Source organism: Belonocnema kinseyi, chromosome 3, assembly GCF_010883055.1.
Source record: "Belonocnema kinseyi isolate 2016_QV_RU_SX_M_011 chromosome 3, B_treatae_v1, whole genome shotgun sequence".
Taxonomy (NCBI): Eukaryota; Metazoa; Arthropoda; class Insecta; order Hymenoptera; family Cynipidae; genus Belonocnema; species Belonocnema kinseyi.
Genome location: NC_046659.1, coordinates 90436698 through 90460414, shown reverse-complemented (window position 1 = coordinate 90460414; position 23717 = coordinate 90436698). Strand labels below are relative to the sequence as shown.

The 23717-nt window shown below is 30.4% G+C and overlaps 1 protein-coding gene across 1 annotated transcript in view; it reads left to right on the top strand.

The window, feature by feature from the left end:
* LOC117169623 (myocardin-related transcription factor A-like) overlaps positions 1-23717 on the top strand; it is a 189036-nt gene that overhangs the window by 97816 nt on the left and 67503 nt on the right. The window contains exon 4 of the mRNA XM_033356078.1: positions 1155-1387. Within this exon, the coding sequence (XP_033211969.1) occupies positions 1155-1387 (233 nt within the window). The remainder of the gene's footprint in view (positions 1-1154; positions 1388-23717) is intronic.

Genomic DNA, 23717 nt, shown 5'->3' with positions numbered 1-23717 from the left:
TTTTTTAATTCGCTGATCTAATTCAGAATTACATATTGCTACCGAAAATTTCATGTTGCAAATAAAAAATTATCATTGCTTACAAAAATCCCCTGTTCCAAATCAGAATCATAATTCTTCTCGAAAATTTTCTCTTCCAAGTCAGCTTTATATTTATTTTGAAAAATTCCTTGTTCCAGATCTGAGCGATATTTTTTTAAACATCATCTGTTCCAAATCATAATTACAGTTTTTATATTTTTATTTAAAACCGTAAATCTCTTTCGTTGATTTAAAACTATTCATATTAACAATTTAATGTAAATACAAACGAGTTTGACTTTAGACCGGATTTCAAAATATAAAAAAATTGCAAATATCACTTATGTTGCCGTCATTATCCTCAATAAAGTATTTTCCATTTTCGTTTCATTATTGAACAAACTTAAAAAGTTAGAGTACACTGTTAAAAATTAATTTTAGTGCAATCGAATGCAAAATTTGGGTCATTGAACAAAGTTCCCATTTCATTCAGAGTAGCCGGTTTGTTGCTTTAATTAGAAACAATTTTGACAATTGAGGAGTAAACGAACAAAACATGATAAATCCATTTCTTTAAACGAGTTATGTATGCTTTATCATTTTCAGGACTCGAGAAATATGATTATTGACCCTTTTATTGGTGCATAAAAAACTTTACCCTATTAAAATCTCGTTTAAAAAATGCTTTAACCTTCAACATATGTATATATCAATTAAAATTCGTGTATTTAATACTGAATTGTTAAATATGCTCTAAAATCTTTATAAACCCAAGCAAGTAGGTAAAATAATTCGATAATATTGGTTATCCAGTCAGATGGTTTCCTCTTTATAATCTTTTTTTAATTTTTCTTCTATCTCCGGTGTTTTTGAGATACAGCATTTGTCTAATTATGGAGGAATCATATTTTTATTTGTTAATAAGAAAACCTATAGCTACAATGTATGGTCAAAGCATTGAAGAATGCACTGAAAGAAAGGAATTGTCGGTACACACATACTGCGGGTTAGACCAGCCTAGTTATTTCTATTCCAGCCATACTGATGACTGGCCTACATAGTACGGGTGTACCGTCAATTTCTTTCTTTCAGTCTTAATTTGTAAAATAAAATGTTTTATTTGATTCCTGCAGGGATCATTCCTTGGAGGGCATCGAGGAGATCAGTAAGAAAGAAACAAGGGTTTATCCGCAGCGAGAGAAAACACCGGACGTGGTAGCTAGAGCCACGAGTCTCCAAGGATCCGGAGCAGGAGCAGAAGCAGGATCAGGATTGAGATCCGAGATGGCGGAGGGCAATCAGTCGCCGCCAAAGGCGGAGGTCGACGACTCGCCGCTTCAACACTCCATGGATCGCAACAAGGAATGTAAGTACACTACATTTTTTCATATTTACATGCTTATAGCTCCTGCGTATGATTGCCGCAAATACGTCGATTTCCTCACGCATGAGGAAGATCTTGCCGCCAATTCTATCTAACCCAACAGATTGTGCGGAGAGAGAAACTCTCGAGTTTCAAGTCGGTGTAGCCGACATTACATAATTGCTATATTATTATTGCAGGCCTCGCACTCATTTGCGAAATTCAAAATAGTGTCAACAGTAGCATACATTTTTAAAAATACGATGTATGTCCGTAAAGTGTTCTTAGCCTATTGATATAGCACGAGTAAGAGTTAATTCTGATAAGTGGCAATGCTATCCTTAAAGTACTCCCCTTTGGAAGCCACAACCTTCTTCCAGTGAACTTCCCACTTTCGGAAGAACTTCTTATAGTCAGATTTTGGAATAGGTAACAGATGATTCGTCGCATTCTGTTATATTTTCTCTGCATCCTGAAAAGGTTTTTCTTGAAAAGCTTAATTTGGGAAGCAGCCAAAAATTACATGGAGCTAGCTTAGGGCGCTTTTGGTTTGTTCCCCACCACCGCCAGTCCCAAAAACGGCACAATCTCTGAGTTTCACTGTAGCAGCAAAATAATTGCGTCGTTATATTGACATCGTTAAATTACTAATTGACATTGCTCATTTTTCCGCGCCTCTTATCGTGTCTGTGATAATGCTAGCAATTGAATAATATATGTGTAGGTGTGTTAGGAAAAGAAAATGAAGGAATTTAACAGTCTTCCTGCCTCTTTCGATCGCTTCCGATTTACCGATCCATCATCCACCTCGACGTGACGGACGGGAGGCGAGCTGGTGCGATTTATTATGCAACTACGTGCGGTTAATGTCTCTTAACTTGCGTACATTGGTGAGCTCAGGAAACGCATAATCTTGAGAACGAAGATCGTATAATATAGCCCTTAGTTGTACTCGAGTCGGTTACGAGCAATGCGATGGCGCCTACGTAATCCAACCTTCTATACGTACCCAGAGACTACATTTTTAACATTCGCAGCGTACCATTACCCATCGCATAGTGGCTGTAATCATCCGCTCGTTTCCCCTCGCCGTCCACAGTTTAAACGACCGATCAATGCATTTTGATAGGTATTCATTCTTTAAGCAGAAATGTGAGTCGTTTTAGATTCACTTTTTTCCACTACTCAAGTGCCTCATTGCAACTAAAATTTTTAATTCTGCACACTTAACTATAATTTTATCGTCCAGGAAGAAGAGAGAGAGAGATACTCTTAGACTTGGAGGGTGGCTACCTATTTCCTTATGTTCCGATACTTTAATTTATACCGAAGCATTCGTTATTTTCGTTACTGATATTGCGATCATAAAAAGGAATTATTTTTACTTTTGTTTTGGTTCGTTACTAAAAGCCTGCGTTCCTGCGAAGGCTGAAACACGTTTCGGAGAAAGCGAGGATGGTCGAGATCCACTAGGAGACTTACCAGGTTAAGGTTTCTTATTTTTCGGCGGGACTTCTCCATTGTCAATCAAACACATTCTCCGAGGAAGTTTAAAACGCTGTGTCGCTGCGAAGGGTAAATTAAATGTTTCCTAAAAATTGAAGATGATCTTGGTCTGCTCGAGTACATACTAGATCGAAATTTAGATTTCATCAGAAATATTTGACAATTAAGTTTCCTAATCTCTAGCAAAACATTAATAAGACAGTCTTTAGTGTTAACACATAGCCTCTTAAGCTTTTCAAGAATAAATAAATAAGACATGCTTGTAGTCCGTTGAGAACCAAGGATTCCATCCACTTATAGATAGTTATTTTTCGAGTGACTTCGAAAAATCTGGAAGCTCTACCTCCTGGACCACGTCCAAACTTGATTCTGCTTGAATTCGGTCGCCCTTTGTCTCTGGGTTAAACCGAGTTGAGGTTCAGGGCATACCTGTGACCTATTGAAACCGCTGGAGCATCCGGGTTGACCTATTCCTTGTATATAGGACTTTCGGATTTTTTAGAGGCGTTTATTCATGAATGTCTCCGAAAAATTATAAAACACTGCCTTGAAAGCCACTTGGTGAAGCCGGACTATACTTATTTTCTCGAAATCGCGTTTTAAAATTCGCAGGGATGCAGGGTCTTTCAAATCATTAAAGAATATTATTAATTTCGATCTTTTAGTGTATTATGAAAGTAATATCTCGTTTAGAAACAACCTTGCTACTGAAAAGTTTTACATTTATTAAGATATAATTTATTTTTTACTCATGAAAGAATAAATAAATATAATTCTAGGCTTTTTTGTAGAGTTTACAAATGATTTTATAGATTGCAATTAATATACTTTAATATTGTGAATAATTCTTAATTTTTTAATTTCGTCTCCGCTAATATAGAATATTAAAGTATATACATTTTTTTATATTCAACTTACAAATGATAAAAATTATTAGGTGAAAATTTCAATTTTAATTTAGCTTGAGAATTAGAATGAGCCATGTAAATATGATGGATTTTTCAAGTGTTCACCGATCGGTTTTTGAGCGTACATCAGATTACAACACATTACTAAATATTTCAAAAGATTAAAAATATTTCAAAGATTTTAAAATATGTTAAAGGATTGTTAATATTTTACAAAGATTTTAGGGATTTCAAAGATTTAAAAAGGCGTGTACACCAGATTTCAAATATTTCATAGCAATGTCACTAAGCTTTTTAAACTTGCAAAAGATTTAAAGGATTTTAAAGATTTGAAAAAGATTACAGCACACCAGATTTCATAGATTTTAAAACATTTCGAAGATTTTAAACGATTTCAAAAGGTTGCAAACTATTTTAGAAGGTATGAAGAAATTTCACTAAGATTTCAAATAATTCAATGATGTCAACGAATAAAAAAGATTTCACAAAGAAAAGATTTTAAAAATATGTCACAAACAAAGATTTGAGAAAAGTTTCACAAATATTTCAAAAGATTTGACAGATTTAAAAAATTTCGCAAAAATTTCCTAAAGATTTCGCATTTTTCATACAGATTGCAAGCATATCAAAAAGTTGAAAAAGGCGTGTACACGAGAATTTACAGAGATTTCGAACATTTCCAAAGATTTGAAAACTTTCAAAAGATTTTACACAGATTAAAAATATTTTAATGTTTTCGAATGAATGCAAAAGATTTCACAAATATTTCAAAGATTTAATAAAAAGCTTCCTCTATGAGGAAGCAAAATTTCATAAGGATTTTATAGAATACAAGAATTCCAAAGATCTAAAAAAGGGTACAGTAGACAATATTTCAAAGGTTTCAGAAGATTTGAAAGATTTTAAATGATATCAATTATTTTAATGATTAAAAACGAATATGATATATTTCACAAATATTTCAAAGATATCATACGAATTTGGTAAAGATTTCAAAATATTACAAGAATTCCAAAGATTTCAAAAAGGATGCAGTACACTAGATTTCAATTATTTCGATGATGTCAAACTAGTATAAAAGACTTCACAAATATTTCAATGATGTTAAACTATTTAAAAAGGTTTCAAAATATTTGACTAGATTTCAAAAGATTTCAGTGATTTAAAACGGACGAAAAATATTTCATAAACAAAGATTAAAGAAGTTTTTCACACATACTTAAAAGATTTCATAAAATTTTTAAAAAGGTTTTATAAAATTTCACAGATATTTCAAATATTTCAAGGATTTGAAATATTTTCCAAAACTTTAAAAGGATTCTAAATTATTTCACAGATATTTCAAGATTTCAACGAATTCATAAAGATTTCACAAAATTTTTAAATATTTCAAGGATTTCAAAGATGAGTTATGTTCGCAAAAAATGAAGAATTTGTTATTTATGTTTCTGCTTTATTTAAAAATTGTTGGTGAATAACAGAAAAAATTGCTCATTTTTACATCTATAACAAAACGGCTATTTCATTATTTGATGTAAAAAAGGTCACCCTATTTTCAATGTGCTGAGAGCAGTTTGGACTGTTAGGTCTGAAATCACTTTTGCAATATGTTACATTATATATTTTAACTTGGAGTTGTAAAATGTTTAATTGTAATTAAACATCATTTTATTATTACTTATAAAAATTGATATAATAGAGCAATTAGGATTGAATTATTAATAACAAAAAACGCTTAAAAGGCAACCGAAAACTGTAATTTTTGAACAGGTAATCCGAAAAATAGCCTGGAATATTTTTTTTTAGTTTTGATTTGCCGTCCCATAAGTACTTTAGAGTACGTTGCTGCAACTGATGTATTCTACAAAAGTGCGATGCAATTTGTAAAACGTCATGAATTAATAATTATAAATGAAATGAAAATTGATCTCGTTCTTAGTTGTTTGGCGCGCTGCAACCAATATGTAGATACGAATGTTGCAGATAACTTACATATGTATTACTTACGAGCGTAGGTAGTCAGATTGGTAGGTAGGTAGGAAGGTAGGTAGATAGATAGATAGTTAGGTAGGTATATCAGTGAGCGAGACAGGAGGCGTTACCTATTTATACAGGTGATATCATCGACGATTACCGAGACTTTTAAACAAATATTATAAACTGCAGCAAAAAGCGTTGTCGCTAACTTTATGGCTTTATTACTGATTGAATGAATAGAAAATTGCATTTACCATACTACTCTTCCCCCTATTCCCCCTTTTCACTCCTTTTAAAAAGAATTTCCTTTTTTTCCATGCTTACAAAACACTTCCCCTTTTTTGTAAATGAATAGAACCCAATAAGAAAATCTAACTCTTTTTGGTTGAAACTTAATCCTTTTTTGGACGAAAATTCAACTGTTTGGGATAGAAAATTTGCCTTTTTGGATTAAAAATTCATCTTCCTTTGGTAAAAAAAGTCATTTTTCTTGATACAAAAATAAAATTTTTTTCTGACAATTTATATTTTCTAGATAAAATTTTAACTATCTTCTTAAAAAGTCCTCTTTTTGATTTGGAAATTCCACTAATTGGTTAAAAATGTAACTGTTTTGTTAAAAAGTTATCTCTTTTTGGTAGAATATTTAACTTATTTGTTGAACATTGAACTTTTCGAATTGAACTGTTTTTAAAACATTCATATTTTTGGTCTGAACATTTTTTTCGTTGGAAATTCAACGTTTTGATTAACAATCCAATTATGTTGTTGAAAATTCAGTTATTTCGTTAACAGTTATTTCTTTGTAGCAAAGTAATTTTTCTTGGTTAAAAATAAACTTTTCCTAACTCTTCTAAACATTTATTTTTTTGACATGAATATTTTTCAAACATACGTTCCTCCTTCTGGATTGAAAATTCATCTTTTTGGTAGAAAAGTTAACTGTTTTTCTTGAAATCTCAAATTTCAGGTTATAAATGTACTTTTTTGTTGGAAATTCAACTGTTTTCCGAAAGAATCGTCTTTTTGGCCTGAAGATTCAACAATATCTTTCAAAGTTGAACTTTTTTTTAATTCGTCCGTTTAGCTTAAAAATTGAAATATTTTGTTAAAAATGTTTCTCTTTAGCTTGAAAGTTCAACTTTTTCGTTGAAAATTAATCTTGTTATATTGAAATTTCATGTCTTTTCGCAGAGAATCTTTTTTTTTTAATTTGGTCACTTTTGGCTAAACTTAACATTTTTTATTCAAAATTTAAATATTTTTTGGTTAAAATATCAACTATTATAGTTTTAGTTGAGTATTCGTCTATTTTAGTTGACAATTTAACTGTTTGGTTGAAAGATCCACTACTTGGTTATAAATTATTTTTGTGTTTTCGTTGAAGAGTCATCTGTGACAAAACATGTGTACTTGTTTGTTAAAAATTGCTATTTTTCTTTTGATTAAAAGATGAAATACTATATTAAAAATTATTTGTTGTTCTTGCAGTCATCTATGTCTAAACAATTTTGATAATTTATTTTAAAATGTTTATTTTTCGTTGAAAATGAGCTTTTTTACTGAAAGTTCAACCGTTTGAATTGCTGAAAATTCCTCTTTTTATGTTTAATTCACTCTTTTGATCTAAACTGAAAATCTTTTTTGTTAAAATTTCTGCTACTAGATTGAAAGTCGAAGATCTTTGTTAAAAATTAATTTCTTTGTTGAAGATTCATTCTTTTACTTGCAAATTCTACTTTCGATTAAAAATTATTCTGTTTCGTTGAAAAGTTTTTTTCGTGTTATTGTTAAAACATAATTTTTTAAACTGAAAATTCAAGTATTATATTTTTCATTGAGAATTAATCTTCTTTGTTGGAAATTCGACTAAAAAATTTACCTGTTTTCTAAAAAATTCGTCTTTTTAGCTCGAGAATTCAACTATTTAGTTTTTGGTTCTAATTTAATCTTTTCTGTTCAAAAATTCGTCTTTATTGGTTGCAAATTCCTTTTTTGATTGAAAAGTAATCTGTTGTTGTAGAAAATATTTTTGGTTCAAGATTAATCTTTTTAATTGAAAATTCGTTCTTTTTTCGTTCAATGTTAATTTTTCAAACTGAAAATTCAACTGTTTGGTTCAAAACTAATGTTGAAATTTCATTCTTTTAGATGAATTTAATTTTTTTTAATTTTTAAAGAAAATATTTCTTAGTTGGAATGTTATTAACTATTACATTTTTCGTTGAGAATTAATCTTTTTGCTTCAAAAGTTAACTATTTGGATTTTGGTCCAAGTTTATTTGTTAACAATTTATTTATTTTTCTTGAAAATAAACTTTTTTGATTGAAAATTCATCTTTTTTGGTAGAAAATCTTTGGTGTGGAAAATCTAACTATTCGATTGAAAATGATCTATATGCTTTTACTTAAAATCTAAGTAATTTAAAGCGTTTCATATTGTCTTCAATATGGGACCAGCATTCATTTTATTAAAAGTAATTCATTCTCCTTTTATGCGCCTATCTTTGTGAAAAATCAGCCTGTTTTCCCTGCTTTGAGATCATTTTGGGCAGTAAAGTCTGATTAACTCCAAGCACTTTCTGAATCTTGTCGGAACAACCCAAGCCAAAAGAAAAATAAGCAACAGTGATTTCCAAATTGCTTGAAAAATTCGTTTTATCCCTGTTTTTTATCCTTTCTCAGTTTAAGAGTAGCAATATATCTTGCTGAGAAACTTGACTCCCACAATTGGAACCTGTGGATGCGTCTTATAACAATTCGGCATGGTTAATGTATTTTTTACCACCGCGTCGCGTCGTGTCGCACTCAGATGCGTGCAAATGGGATTGTACACAACATTCGTATTCGGATACAGCACTGCTTACCAAGTCTTAACGACCTCGACCGCCATATTGGTAGCTGGTAATACCGTCTTTGAAAAATCTTGCAGCGCACGGTCCAATTATCCATTACGGCCGAGACGAAAACTCGTCTTTCAAACGCGGTTACCCGTTAATCGCGACTTTACCTCGATCAAATTAATTAAACGAAAGAAAAGCAGCGTCGTAACTTTTGCTTTCTACAAGTCGTAAAATTCCTGGCTTTTGAGAGCCTTGAAAAAACGGTTTTCACCATTCTTTCAGAGAATGTTCAAAATTATCATCCAAGTTTAGCAAAATCAGAATTCTTTTTCCTGCAAGAGAAAGAATCTGGAGATTTAAGGCCTCAGGTAATCATCGATAAATTGGACTTAATAAACTGAGGCCAGACAGAAAAGCCATTTTGTCTAGTTTTTTTAATACATAATGTAAAGACTATAAAGTACTCCCGGTAAAGGCCTGTTTTTCTGGAGAAAATTCGATTTCTTATTTAATAATCGAAATGAAAAAATGCGCCCTTTTTCCGTCAACGCGACAACACATTCATCGCGTTTTAATGGACGATGTTTGTTACTGGTCATATCAGAGGAAGAGGATCTCCTCGTTTCTGTTTTTAGCGAATCTAACGACAAAAAGAAAAACTTAAATGCTTGAAGATCCAAGTTCATGGTGGCTTTTCTTTTTGTCACTAGGTTCGCCCAAAAACAAAACCAAGTAGATTCTCTTTTTCCGAGATGGTCGGTAACTAGCATTTTATTTGCTTTATTATCTAAAAAATATATTTTTCTTCGAAAAAAACGGTTCCCATGCTTGTTTAATGGCCATGCTGAAGGAAGATGATCTGCTCGGTTCTGTTTTTGAGCGAACCTTGCGACAAACAGAAAAACCATCATGAACTTGGGTCCTAAAGGATTGTAGTTTTTCTTTTTGTCGTTAGGTTCGCAAAAAACCAGAACCGAGCAGACCCTCTTTCTTCTGCATGGTCATTAAAAAGCATGGTAACTGTTTCATTCGTAGAAAATTCTATTTTTTGTGTAATAAACCAAATAAACAAATGTGCCTTATTAGCGGCATTACGATAACACCACCATCTCAGCAGTGGAGTATTCTACTATTAATCCAAAAAAGGAGTACATCAAATAGTTGTCTACATCGATTTTTGCTTTCGTGGCTTACCATGCTTGTTATCGGCCATGCCGGAATAACAGAAACTGGTTGTTACTGTTTTTAGGCGAACCTCACGACATAACGAAAAACTACTTTTCTTCAGGACCCAAGTTCATGGTAGTTTTTCATTTTGCGCCAGGCTCGCTCAAAAAGAGAACCGAGCATATATTTTTCCTCCTACATGTCCGGTAAAAAGCATGGTAAGTCACGGAAGCTAAAACCGATACAAGTGTTTTATTTACTCCTTTTTTTAAATATGTATGTAAATAGAAGAATACTCCATTGCTGAAATGGTGGTTCTTATCATGGTACTGATAATAAGTCGCATTTTTTCTTTCGATTATTACATAAAAATAGAATTTTCTCCGATTTACAGATGATTTCCAAGGGGCTTCAAGGGGATGATTCATAAAAATCAGGGTAGCGGTAGGCTACGGAAATCCTGAAAATCAGGTAAAATTAAGGGCCGTTTATAAAAGATTCTATGTTAAAAATGTTTCGATATTAAGATTCTGGCCTTTGAATATTAATGGTCAGAAATATAAAACGTTGGTCAGATAAGAATTAGGGAATTTTGAAAATAAAGTTTTTCGGCCACTCGGAAATAATATTCCTGTTAGAAATTTATTTTCCTTGCATTTTTATTTATATTCCTCTTTTTACAGTTGCAGTTACAGTGGCTTTAAATGCAACTGTTTGTTTTAAATTAACCTTCTTTGGTTGAGGATTCAACTATTTTGTTGAAAATTCGCTTTTCTTTTGCTGAATTCAACTTTTTTTCATTTTGTTAAAATATCTAATCTTTCATTATTTGATTAAAATTGATATTTTTCGGTTCAAAATTAAACCACTTGATTGAAAATTTACCTATTTTATGGAAGATTGATCTTTTTTAATTGAAAACTTAGCTGCTTGAGTAAAAGTTGAAATGCATTTTTTTAAATTTAATTGATTGAATATTCGGGTTTTTATTGCTTAAACTTAATATTTATAGCTGAACATGTCATTTTTCTATTTTTTGTTAAAGATTTATATTTTTTAACTTTTTTGGGGACATTCATATGTTAGTGTTGAAAATTCAACCATTTTTTTGAAAATACGTCTTTTTTGTTTCGAATTCATCTATTTTAGTAAAAATGCCATCTTTTTTGATTAAAATGCAACTGTTTAGTTAAAAATTAAAAATATTCACTATCACACTATTTGTTCAAAATTCATCTTTTCTGGTTAAAAATTCAACCCTTCGATTGAAAATTCGTATTTTTTGGCCTGTAAATTAATATCTTTTACTTAAAAGTTAACTCTTCCATTTAAACATTCATAATTTTATTTGAAAATTCATCTCTTTGGTTAAAAGTTGAACTATTTTGTTGAAATTTGATCGTTTTTAATGGAAAAATCTCACCCTTGTATAAAATGTGAACTATTTTATTTTTATGTTTTTTTTTAAATACGTTTTTTAACTCTGAATGTAGTTTTTCCATTTTTAGCTGAAAATTGATGGTTTTTAACTAAAAGTTCTTTCAAAGTCTTATATTTCCAAACTTTTCCATGTTTTGTAGAAAATGAATGTTTTTTGTTGAAAATTCATGTGATTGGTAGAAATTTCATCTATTTTAATTGAAATTTGGACTATTATATTTTTTGTTGAGAAATCATTTTTGTAGTTTTTAAAATTTGAATATTTAGTTAAATGCTCAACTATTTCGTTAAAAATTCAAGTCTTTAGTTGAAAATGTAACAATCTGATTGAAAATTCGCTTTTTTTGTTGTTGAAATATCGATTTTTACATTTTTCGCCAAGAATTCATCTTTTTGTAAAAGATTAAACTTTTGCAGAATTTTTCAAGATTTATATTTTTAATTGAAAATGCAACTGTTTTTAATTGAAGATTTAATATCTGTGTATATTGAAAATTTCACTGTTTTGTTAAAAGTTGAACTAATTAAAAAAAAATTAAGTATTCTTTTAGAAAGTAATATATTTTGGTAAAAAATTCGTCCTTCTGGTTAAAATTAATAATATTTTTTGAAATTCTGAAATTTTATTGTTGTATTGCATTTGTAAAAGACTCCATGTTAAAAATTTAGATTAAAATGTTGGCCTTTGAATATTAATGGTCAGGGAAAAATGAGGGAATTTCGAATATGAATTTGCTCGGTTACCCTGAAAAATTTATTTAAAAAGTAGACATTTTGATGTAACAACCATTACTGAATCGAAATAAAATATATACGTATTTAACATATCTTTGATTTCACAATGAGTCAAAACTGATGAAAGTCACGATTTCTATGAAGTCATTCATGCATTAGCGTCGTTAATGTATGTTTTAAATATTCACAGGTTAAAATAATCACGTTTTGAGAATTGATTTAATAAAATATAACCGAGATAAACTCACTTCCGGTTTAAAAATGTAATTACATGCATAACAGTAGCTTTCGGTCGTGCGATCCTCGTGTAAATGAGCACACTCTTGCGCATATAACTACTGATTTGCATGCGTTACTCTGGTGTGAGTTGGATTCGACATATCTTAATCCGGTTCGCCCACGAAAACTCAGAACTCTCGCCATTGCTACGTGAATGTATGAATATACAACGATAATACAGGATTTATTTATACTTCTGACACAATATTCTATCTGGAAAAGGGTGCCGTAAAAAAAATTTCTACGAAAAAATTATAGAGATAGAAAAACTAATGATAACATTTTTGACAGTGATAAAGCATTATCGAAAATATGTGACTCTTCTTGCAGAACGGTTTGAACCAATGGTAGGCTTCGGGCCTGACACTGTTCACTCTGTTTGGCACTTTTTTTTAGCCATGCCACTACTTTGCTACTTTTTCGAAAAAAATTACGCTAAAGACACTATTTTCTCACAATTTTCCGCTAATGGCACTATTTCTTTACTTTTCTTCGAAAAACATTGTTGAACTTTTTCTCTAATTGGCCTTATTATTTCTCCATTATTTAGGGGTAATCAAAAAATAGCTTTAGATGATTTTCGAGGGGGGGGGGGGGGGTACATATTACTGTTAGAATTAGCAAAATAGTTTACTTTGTTAACCAAGTAGTTAAATTTTTATCCAAAAAGATGATCTTTTTGCCAAAAGATGATCTTTTTGCCAAAAGAGATGAACTTTCAAATAAAAAAGACGAATTTTTAAACAAGAAAGATTTTTCAGTGAGTAATGAAACAAAATTCCATCCAAGATGTTGAATTTCTAAGTCAAAAAGATGAGCTTTCAACAAAACAGTTAAATTATCCAGGAAGATTAATGTTTTACCAGAAAAGACCAAGTTCCAATAAAATACGTACATTTTTGAGCAAATAGTAGAATTTTCTACCAAAAAGGTAATTATTCTACCACAAGCGAGAATTTTCAACAAATTTTATAAAAATTGCACTAAACAATTAAATAATGAATGTGATGTTGTACAGATTTTATTGAGGAGAATTAGTTTTCCATAGAAAAAAGATTTTCCACAAATCAGTTTAATTTTGCACCAAATGGTTGAATTAATTTCCAAATTGTTAGGTTTCTAAACCAAAAAGAGTAATTTTCTATAAGGCAGCTTAATTTTTAAACTAAGAATGTAAATTAATAAAGAAATTTAGTTTCCAACTAAATCAGTTGAATTTTAAACACGATAGTTCAATTTGCAGCTAAAAAAATATTGTTGAACTTAAGGAAAAACAAGATTCCAAGAAATTTCAGGAGATTAAAAAAAAATGTATTTAAAAAGGACATCAACGAGTTTGAGGAGATATTAGGGAAATTCGAAAAATTTTAAAGGAATTTTGAAAGATATTACAAATTTCAATATGTTTTACGGGGTCTTACTTGACTTTTTTACGATTACTATGAATTTCACAAGAGGAATTTAACGATATTAAAATTTTGTTAAGGGTTTTCAAAGAATATTGCAGGATTTCGTTTTTAAAAGATTTCAAAGGATTCTAACGGATTTCTACAAAACTTTACACGAAAAAAGTTAGTTTTATTTTTGCTGCGTCTTATTTTTTGCAATTCCAGGCTTTTCACCGTATTTAAGGGATTCATAGGATTTCAAAAGAAATTAGACTATTTCGAAGCATTTCAACAAATTTCTAAGTATTTGAAAAGATTTACAAGTTTTCCAGGAATATCTAAAGATTCACAAAATATTTCAGGATTTCTTAAAGGATTTCAATAGATTTCAAAACTTTTCGGACATTTTAAAAGACTCGAAAAGATCTTTTGGGAGTTGTATTTTGTATACCAGATGAAAAAATAGTTATTTTCTCGATTTAATATTTTTAAAATTGTATGTTACTTTTTTTAAAATTTATGCTACTTATAAATTATTTTGAATTTAGTGAGTCCGAGGGCTGTGAAGTGTCAATATGTAATTTCTTATGGATAAGGCCAATTTTCTATTTTAAAGAATCCCATAATATTTGCACGCAAATTGCTATTGGTGTACGATTCGCGAATTTCAATGTAATAGGTACTAGGGTAGTAACCAAGCGCACGTTGCGGAAGTATATAACGGCACCCATCCTTTCGGAAGGACGTGCCACTGGTGCTTCGTGACGTTATTTAATCCTTACATACCTTTACAATTTTATTTGTTTCACTTGTTTCTTTATTTATTCTTAATAATCAACATAAAAAACATTCTATGTATAAATATTTGAACCGTTCTCTGGAAAAAGCAACGAAGTTGACTTAGGTTTTGGCGCCAAAGTGTCAAAGAAACTTTTCAAAATACGTTTTTATAAACAAAAAAATACATGTTTTAGATTGTGCAAACATTTTTAAAACCACAGCATTATCCTTTTTGGTTTGTAAACAGATATTTTGAAATGTTCCTCCGTTAATTTTGTGCCAAACCCCAAGTCGACTCAGGAGGTTTTTCTAGGGAATGATTTCTTTGTAGAAAAAATTATCCTTACAGCCTCTTTTATTCAATTTATTTTGAAAAATGACTAGATCGGATATTTCTTATTTCACGTAAAATGTGAAATAACAAAACATTACCGTCAAATGTTGGTAGAGGCCTAAAATTTGTTTAAATTAATTAGTATCGAATAAACATCTAAATAAATTGGTAAAACCTTGTAAATTCTTCGTTTTGGCGCGAATTACCAAATAAACTTTCCAAATGTATTTTTAGAAACCAAAAAAATATATATTTTAGATTTGAAAACATTTTAAAATCCAGAACATTTTCTCTTTGGTTCGTAAAAAGACATTTTTAAACGTTTCTTCGTTAATTTTGTGTCAAAACCTAAGTCGATTCAGGTGGCTTTGTTCTCTTGAACGGCTTATTTGTAAAATATTATCCTTACAGTCTCTTTCATATGCAATGTTTCTTGAAAATGGACATGACTTGATACCTCGTCTTTGATGTAAAATACAAAATAATAAACACTATCGTGCACTGGTAAAGACCTAAAACTTATGTACATTAATTATTTTCGAATAAAAATTTATGTAAATTTGTAAAAACTTGTAAATCTTTTGGTTATGGCACGAAAAATGCAAAATAAACTTACCAAAAAGTGTTTTTACAAACAAAACATATCCTTTTTGGTTTGTAAAAAAACATTTTGAAACGTTGCTTTGTCAATATTGGCCCAAAACCTACATCGACTCAGGTATTTTTTCTAGAGAATGGCTCATTTATAACATATTATCCTTATTCCTTACAGCATCTTTTATATTGAATGTATCTTGAAAATGGACTAGATCTGATTTTTCATGTCAAATGTAAAATAACAAAACAATACCATCAATTATTGGTAGAGGCCTAAAACTTGTTTACTTTAATTATTATCAAATAAAAATCCAAGTAAATTTATAATGCCTTGTAAATTCTTCGTTTTGGTGCGAAATTTCCAAAAGAAACTTTTCCAAATGTGTTTTTACGAACCAAAAAGTACATGTTTTAGATTTGCAAACATTTTAAAATCAAGAACATTTCCTTTTTGGTTTGTAAAAAGGCATTTTAACACATCTCTTTGTCAGTATTGTGCAAAAACCTACGTCGACTCAGGTAGTTTTTGTAAAAAACGGCTCATTCATAAGATGTTATTGTTTTTCCTTACAGCCTCTTTTATATTAAATGTATCTTGAAAATGTTTAACATTCTCCTACAGTGTTATGCGACTAGTAATATAATCACCCTCTGGCGCAAGATACAAATTTTGAAAAGAAAAATGTTGCTTATTGTTTCTTCTCGAGATTTTGGAAGTAAGATCGATGTAATAATAAATCTCTGCGTGCGAATTGAAAACAGCGAGGCATGCTTTCATTCACAAATGGCAAAGAACGATGCATTAATATTCAAAGGTAGTTGACGCCAGAGACGGAAAGGATTGACGAGAGGAAGGAAGTTATGATAGTTGGTATTCAAGACTGGCTGGCTAAGTGAAAGAAAGGGTTATAGTCTGGTAGCAAATTGCGAAGGAGCAAGAAAGAGAGAAAAGAGACAAGCCAAAGAACTCCGTTGACCGAGTACTAAGTCCACTATAATTGTTTTAACCGACACTTGCACGTACGAATCAAACGGCGCATCTTCCCTTCCTTCCGTGATTGATCGTGCGCTTAATTCATACTTCGATTTCAACGAAAAGGCATATTAACTTAATGAAAAGTACCGCCTTGCAACTTTCTACCGTATGAAATACGTTTTTTATTGCCGAAATTTCTTTTTAAAATCATTAGCGTGATAAATATAAAACTATGGTATTTCATTTTAATCAGCTACATAAAATGAATAAGGGGCCAATCATAAATCACGGTACCAATTTAAATTTTGAGGTAGGGAGGGAGGGAGTATCGTTACAAATTTGGTTTAGTGTGTTTTCTGAAAATAATTTTTAACAAAGTTTTTTGCAAACTTACCGAAAAAATTCCCTACAACAGTTCAATTCAATATTTATAACTTCATAAGTCCAAAAATCATTTTAGTATTTTAGACGTTACATACTCTTTTAACTATTTCCCTCTTTTCCTCATCTTTAAAGAATTCTTCCTTTTTCCCCTGTTTTTAGGAAACTTCCCCTTTTTTCTCGTTTTTTTCTGTTATATGCGAACTGAATTAATAGAACCCTAAAAGAAAACCAAACTCTTTCCTTGGATTTAAATATTTTATGTGTGAAATTTCATGAGTTTTGTTGATTATTCGTCTTTTTGATTAAAAAATTAATCTTCTTCGTTAAAAAACCATTTTCTTCGTTGAAATTTCAAATATTTTATTGAATGTTCAACTCTTTTATTGAGAGTTTATTTTTTAAGATTCATATTTTTATTTGAAAATTGATTTCTTTAGTTGGTAATTTAAAATTTGGTTCATGATTCATTTTTTTAGCTGCATTTTTATTATTTAACTGAAAATATAAGTTCCATTTTTGGTTGAAAATTGATTTTTAATTTGAAAATTGACGTTTTTTAGTAGAAAATTCAACTTTTTTGTTAAAAATGTACTTTTTTGATGAAAATTCTTATTTTCGCATTGAAAAATGAACTGTTTTTAGAAATTTTGCTTTTTGTCTTAAAAAGTCAACAATGTGCTAGAAAATTAAACTGTTTGGTTACAAATTTATTTTTTGTCGTAAATTCATATTTTTGTCTTCAAAATTGATCAATTTTTTAAAATAAATTTTTTAAACCAACATAAGCTTCTAAAAAAATTGTAATAAAAATTACACAAGGAGGCCCTAAAATAATTATGTTACTCAAAAAAAAAAAAAATATTAAACAAAATCAACTTGTGAAAAATAATTGCAGAAAAGCGTTAAAATAAGAAAAATATGTTTTCAAACAACACTGTAGTTGAACTTTAATTTTCTTAGTAGAAAATTAATCTTTTTGGTTGTAAATTGTACTATTTGTTAAAAATTCATTTTCTTTGGCTTAAAATTAATTTTTTTATCTTACAACTTAACTATTTCATTTTCGGTAAAAAAATGTATCCTTTGAAAGTTGGAAATTTATGTATTTTGTTGAATATCCGCCCTTTTAGATAGAAAATTAATATTCTTTGTAAAAAATTTATCTTTTTGGTTGAGGATTTAACTATTTTGTTAGAAATTCGCCTTTTTGGTTGAATTCAACAGGTTGAAAATTGGGTTTAGTTGAATACTCGTCTGTTTTAGTTGAGTATTCAAATGTTTGGTTGAATTATAATATTTGCTGATTGAACATTAAGTTTCTTATTTAAAATTTATCTTTCCTGGTTCAAGACTTATATGTTTTTGTTGAAAATTCTTCTCATTGGGTAGAAAATTAATCTTCTTTTTAAAAATTCATCTATTAGGTTGAGCATTCAAATATTTTGTTAAAAATTCGTTTCTTATCGTCGAATTAAATTGATTAAAAATCAGTTTTTTTTTCTTTTTGCTGATAAGTAAGCTTTTCAACTTAGAATTTAACTGTTCAATTCTTATTTGAAAATCGGAATTTTTTAGTTGAAAGCACAACTATTCAGTTGAAAAGTTATGCATTTTGTTGAAAATTCATCTTTTGGTAGAAAATTAAGCTTCTTCGTCCCAAATTCATATTTTTAAGTTAAATATTCTTCTATATATTTTGGTAAAAAATCTTTGTTGGTAGAAAATTTAATTATTTTGTTAAAAATTGAATAAATCTCGGCTTTAAGTTTTAGAAATTTAAAGCTTTTGATATTGAATTTAATATCGTATCTACATTTATTTTATTTAGAACAATTTATTCCCCTATTATTCTACTGTTGTCGTGAAGAATCACACTGTTTTCCTTGTGATGAGAGTGTTTCGGGGCTAAAGGAACGGGAATTGTACGGTCGAAGCATTCTAAGCATTCGTTCTTACAATGTATTTTTCGATAAAACAATGATAAGCAAAGAGTGACTTCTCCTACGCATTATTGTGGTCGACTCAGCATAAAAGTCGGTCGACCACCTGGTTCGATCCGGACGTCATTGCGGGACGTTGGACGGCCTTTCTTTTCTCCTGTCCTCTGTTTCCTTTCGTGTGTTCTCTTTTACCGGCGACAATGCTGACGTATGGAAACGAATCAGAAACAATTTCGCGTGGGCATGGCTTTTCTCATTGTAATACTCAATTATTGAATAGTACGGATACATATTCATATTGATATGCCTACGCATTAACGTGCAATAATAAGCATTTGCATTGAATCTAAAGGGTTAGCATTTTTTTCATGCTGATTCGAATTGGCACCAATCCTAACTGCTTTCTGCAATTCGTCAGGGGTCATCTGCAGTCATCGAGAGAAAAAAATATTTCAACCAATTAAGTTTTTTCGAAAGCAAGAATCACAACCGTTCATTAGTTCAATTTTATGTAAAAATGGATATTTGTCTCTAAATATTAAATGAAACTGCCCTCTAACCGTAGATTTTGATTCCTTATTCTCATCACTTTTTTTCCAGTGTATTCTTTTCAGTAAAAACTTCTTTTCTATTTTTGTTTCCCTAGACTTTAGAGGCTAACATTTATTTCGAATATATTATTACCAATTGAAAGTTCTCAGATGTCTAAAATATTTTTTTTATATCTCAGCTAAAAAACTACTACAGGTTCAAAAACAGAAATTAAACAAATTATTATTGACGAAAATTTCCAAATTATAAAGATATAAAAATCAACTCAAAATTAATTATACTTTATTAGAGGGTCCTAAAATACTCTACTTTTTTGTCCATTATTTGAGATTTCAAAATGTTTGTTTCTGCACCCACGGGTAATATATACTATTCTCTGACACGCGGGTTTACATACTTTATTACATATTTATAAAGTATTAAAAATGGATCAAAATTCATATGTATTTATCGCGGGTTTCAGTCTTTTCCCCCTTTTCCGATTCTTTTTGATTGTACCACATAATAAATGCGAACTAAATTTATAGAATTGAATAATACCCGTGCAGAAATCGCCAGGTATTGGCAAAGTTCCTAAAATTGATGGCAGATGGCATTGAATTATTCTGTGCATTTTCCAATAACCACTAATGAACTTTGTGTTTGCTTACAAAAGTGTCATTTTATAAAGTCGCAAAATGCCTAAAATAATAAGAAGCACTCGTAGAGTCAGGAGACATGGGAGAAGGACCACTATTGCATACTTACGTGTGGATTTCGAAAGTCAGTAAATTAATTTTAAATTATATGAAAACCTAAAAACAAAAATGGTAGTACGATTTTTTCAGGACAATGATTTTGTCTTTTGGTAATTTTCATTTCAAACAGGCAAGTTTTATATTTCCGATGACGTGTAGCTAATACATTTTTATATTAAACCGATCAAACATTACAAATGTTTATTTTTTCGACCCTCCCTATTCTTTCACGTGGTTTTATTTAGAATTTGAATATACCGCGCTGCACCTGAATTTTTCTGATTGTTGTTTGCCCATTCGAGGGTTCGACTAAAGCACGGAAGGCAACATAGCAAAAGCTAAACACATAATACAGGCAAATACAAACAAATTTACAATAGACGAGAGACTATGTTTCAAACAAATTTCTAGCTGTATTCCAAAAAAATGTTACGTCTAATTGGAAAAAATAAGCGTATAAAACGGAGTGGTAAGCCAAAAGTTTTCTGAAAATTTATATAAAGCAGAAGATTTTTTCTATTTAAGTATTACCAACATTCCAATCAATATGACGTCGCCATTTTACCTTGATTATTTTTACATTAATTTTCGGCTTTCGGATAGAATAGCGTTATTTTTTGTTTGTACGAATCATAGGTCAAAAATGAATTTTTTTCTTGTTAAAAATACAACTATTCTCTTTGAAATCGTTGAAGTGGATTCAAAAAAGTGGAATCGTGGTGGATTTAAAATAAATATTCTTTTATTTTATTGGATTAGTGAAGACGTAAGTATGCATTACATGCTTCTGTATTTTGTAAACCATATCTTCACTTTCATTTAACACCAATCTATTATTATCTACACAATAAAAAGCAAAAAAAAATATATTTTTACACTTGATGATAATATTCAAATAGAGAGAAATTTTTACGATGAAATTAATTGTGGCAAATTTGAAGAAAAATATGAAGTTGATGGCATATCCGTATCACCGAAAGGACAACCAACATGTCAGTATTTTTTTGTTGATTTATTTTCAATTGTTCAAATTTCTTATAATAATTTCTTCACATTTTTTAATATATACTATACTAAAATCGTTAGGGGTCAATATTGAACTAGGGTCAAGTCTGAGCAAGGCCCTGGCCAGATTTAGCGTTTCATTCTAGCTTGAAGTTTTTTTTTGGTTCAAGATTCATCATTTTACTTGAGAATTCAACTCTGGTGGAAAATTCGTCTTTTTTAGTTAAATTTAACTGATTTTTATTTAAAATAAAAATCTTTTTTGGTTAAAAATTGCAATACTTGTTCGAAAGTTGAACTATTTTGTTCAAAGTAATTTTTTGGTTCAAGATTCATAGTTTCATATGAAAACTAATCGATTAGATAAAAAATGTACCTATATTGTTGAAAATGCAATATTTTTACTTGAAATAAGAGGAATTTTGAATGTTTAAATTTTAATGTAATATTAGTGTCTACATATATGTTATGTAAATGAGTTTATTCCTCTATTTTCGTGAAAAATCTTCGTCTTTCATCTATTTTTAAAGTATTTTTGCCTGTAAAGATGTTTTGATTTACATCTGCAGAATTAATTTATCTTTCGGGTTTAGGTACTCGATTAAATCGTTACTGATTTCTCCGCTGTCAATGATATCCTTAAAATCTGAAAAATTAGCAAATAAATCGTTTAGGAAATATTTGAAATTGGTATCATCGAATAGAATCTCTTTCAATGCGTCATGCCTTCAAATGTCTCGAATTTCTGTTTGTGATTTCTAAAAAATGAACCGAAACCTTGTAAAAAAACTAGTAAAGGTGATGATTGGATCAAAATTTACGATTGTAGGTGTTTTAGAAAATATTTTAAATTTAATGGGAAAAGGAAATTAGGTAAAAAAGGGACTGGTTTTGATCCCTGTTACTGCTGGATAGATTCCTGCTCATCGCAATAGTCGTTAAAGGATTCCTTTTTTCAGCCCAATAAACTTGTTTTCTTTCCCAGTCATTTAAGCATGTGCTATCAAGAGACACTTCCTCATGCATCTTGACGAGATTTAAGTCAAGATGTGCTGCAAAATTGCCTGCACGAGTCTAAAAAAATAATTAACACTTTGGACCGGGTAATTGCCTTCTTTCGACGTTAATCGACCGCGAAATCTTCGATAATTTCAGCATCCAGTCAACAAATTTTGAATTCAGTTTTATTTTTAAAGCCATTTTTTACACAAGTCATGTTTTAAATACAATTTTTAATTGTCAGCTCATTAAAAAACAAATTATTTAAAGTTCAAGTCAAGTTGCCTTTGAAAAAGGATTAATTTGCAGAAAATTATTTGTAAGGATTATCTTCATCTGATTCACAAACCTCGAAATAAGCTCACCATCATTTAAGTGTTCAGTAAATATGTAATAATTTTAATTAGAGAAGCAATAAGCTCCGTTGGCTCTATACAAGAGGTTGAATTCATTTGAGATTCTTGGAGTGCTTCAAATTCGTTGAGATTGGAAGATTACAGGAGAATTTTTTCCATGTCCATGGCAAAAACGTTAAGGGATCAGGTGTCGCCTTGCTCGCATCGCAACGCTTCGCATCTCCTTTATTCATGGCAATTTCGCGCTAATAGCCTCCCGAGGTATAAATAATTAGAGTCGTGTTGCGCGGGCTCCTTAGGCTCCGTGACAATCACTTCGCTCAGGCACTTGCGGTACACCCTGTACACGCGGTCGTGAGTTGCGTACAGTATTTGCAAAGTGGTCGTCTTTGCGGGCTCCAGGCCAAATTAACTTCACCTGTCAGAGCGTACCTTCAAAAAGTAGCGGTGCTACTGATTGCGATTTATTGGTGTACAATAATAAGGGACCGCTAAGTTGATGAATAAAAAGATGTACCTGAAAATATTGGGCTTCATTCCTTCAGGCAGTCATCAACACGTGCTACTTTCTCTGGGGAAAAACATTGCTTTGGCATTGTCAGAATCGTCTAAAATTCTTTGCTTATTCTATAATCAAAGCTGATCTAGAATGTCCCTTGAATAGATGGAAATTGTTTTACTAAAGCATACCGAAAGTATCCCTGCAAAGTGCCATGGGTGTATTTATTTATGTTCTGTTCATTTCATGAGCACTTTGCTTCCTCATCAGAAGCTCAATTAATGTATTCCGTTATAAGGAACAACCTTTTAACTTACGGTAGTGTTATATTCCAAATTTAAAAAAAGTTTCCCTGATTTAAAATCCTTGTTTGACACACTGGGGTGAAAATAAGCCAAGGACCATTTTTCCTTGCTTTAATAATGATTTAATTAGCACTCAATTTTAATTTTTTATTATACAACCTACATAATCCTTTAAAATAAGCCCTTGAGATGATGTGATGAAAGTTGTAAGTAAAAATGTTTAATAGTTTATTTTTGTAAAGAATTTATGTTGCTATGGTGTAGATCACCCGAGACGTGTATCGAACAAGAGTTAAACAATGTCAAAGTTTTTTTCTAACTTTGCAAGTCGCTCTTTATTGATCATGAAAGGTCATCGAAGTTTCGTCAGCAGGTCAATAATTGACGCCTCTTGAAGGCGCGAACAATTACATCGAATACAGAACTGTTATATTACTAATGTAAAGTTTTTATCTTTCAAAGAACGTAAACAATTTTGTTAAAAAATTAAAAAAACGGTATTGGTAGATCGTGGAGGGTCATGGAAGGGGACCCGTTCATTTTTCGGAACGGATAAAATTTAAGAAAGGTAAAATTTCAGAATGGGTTATAATACATAATGGTAAAACTTAGGAATACCAAAAATT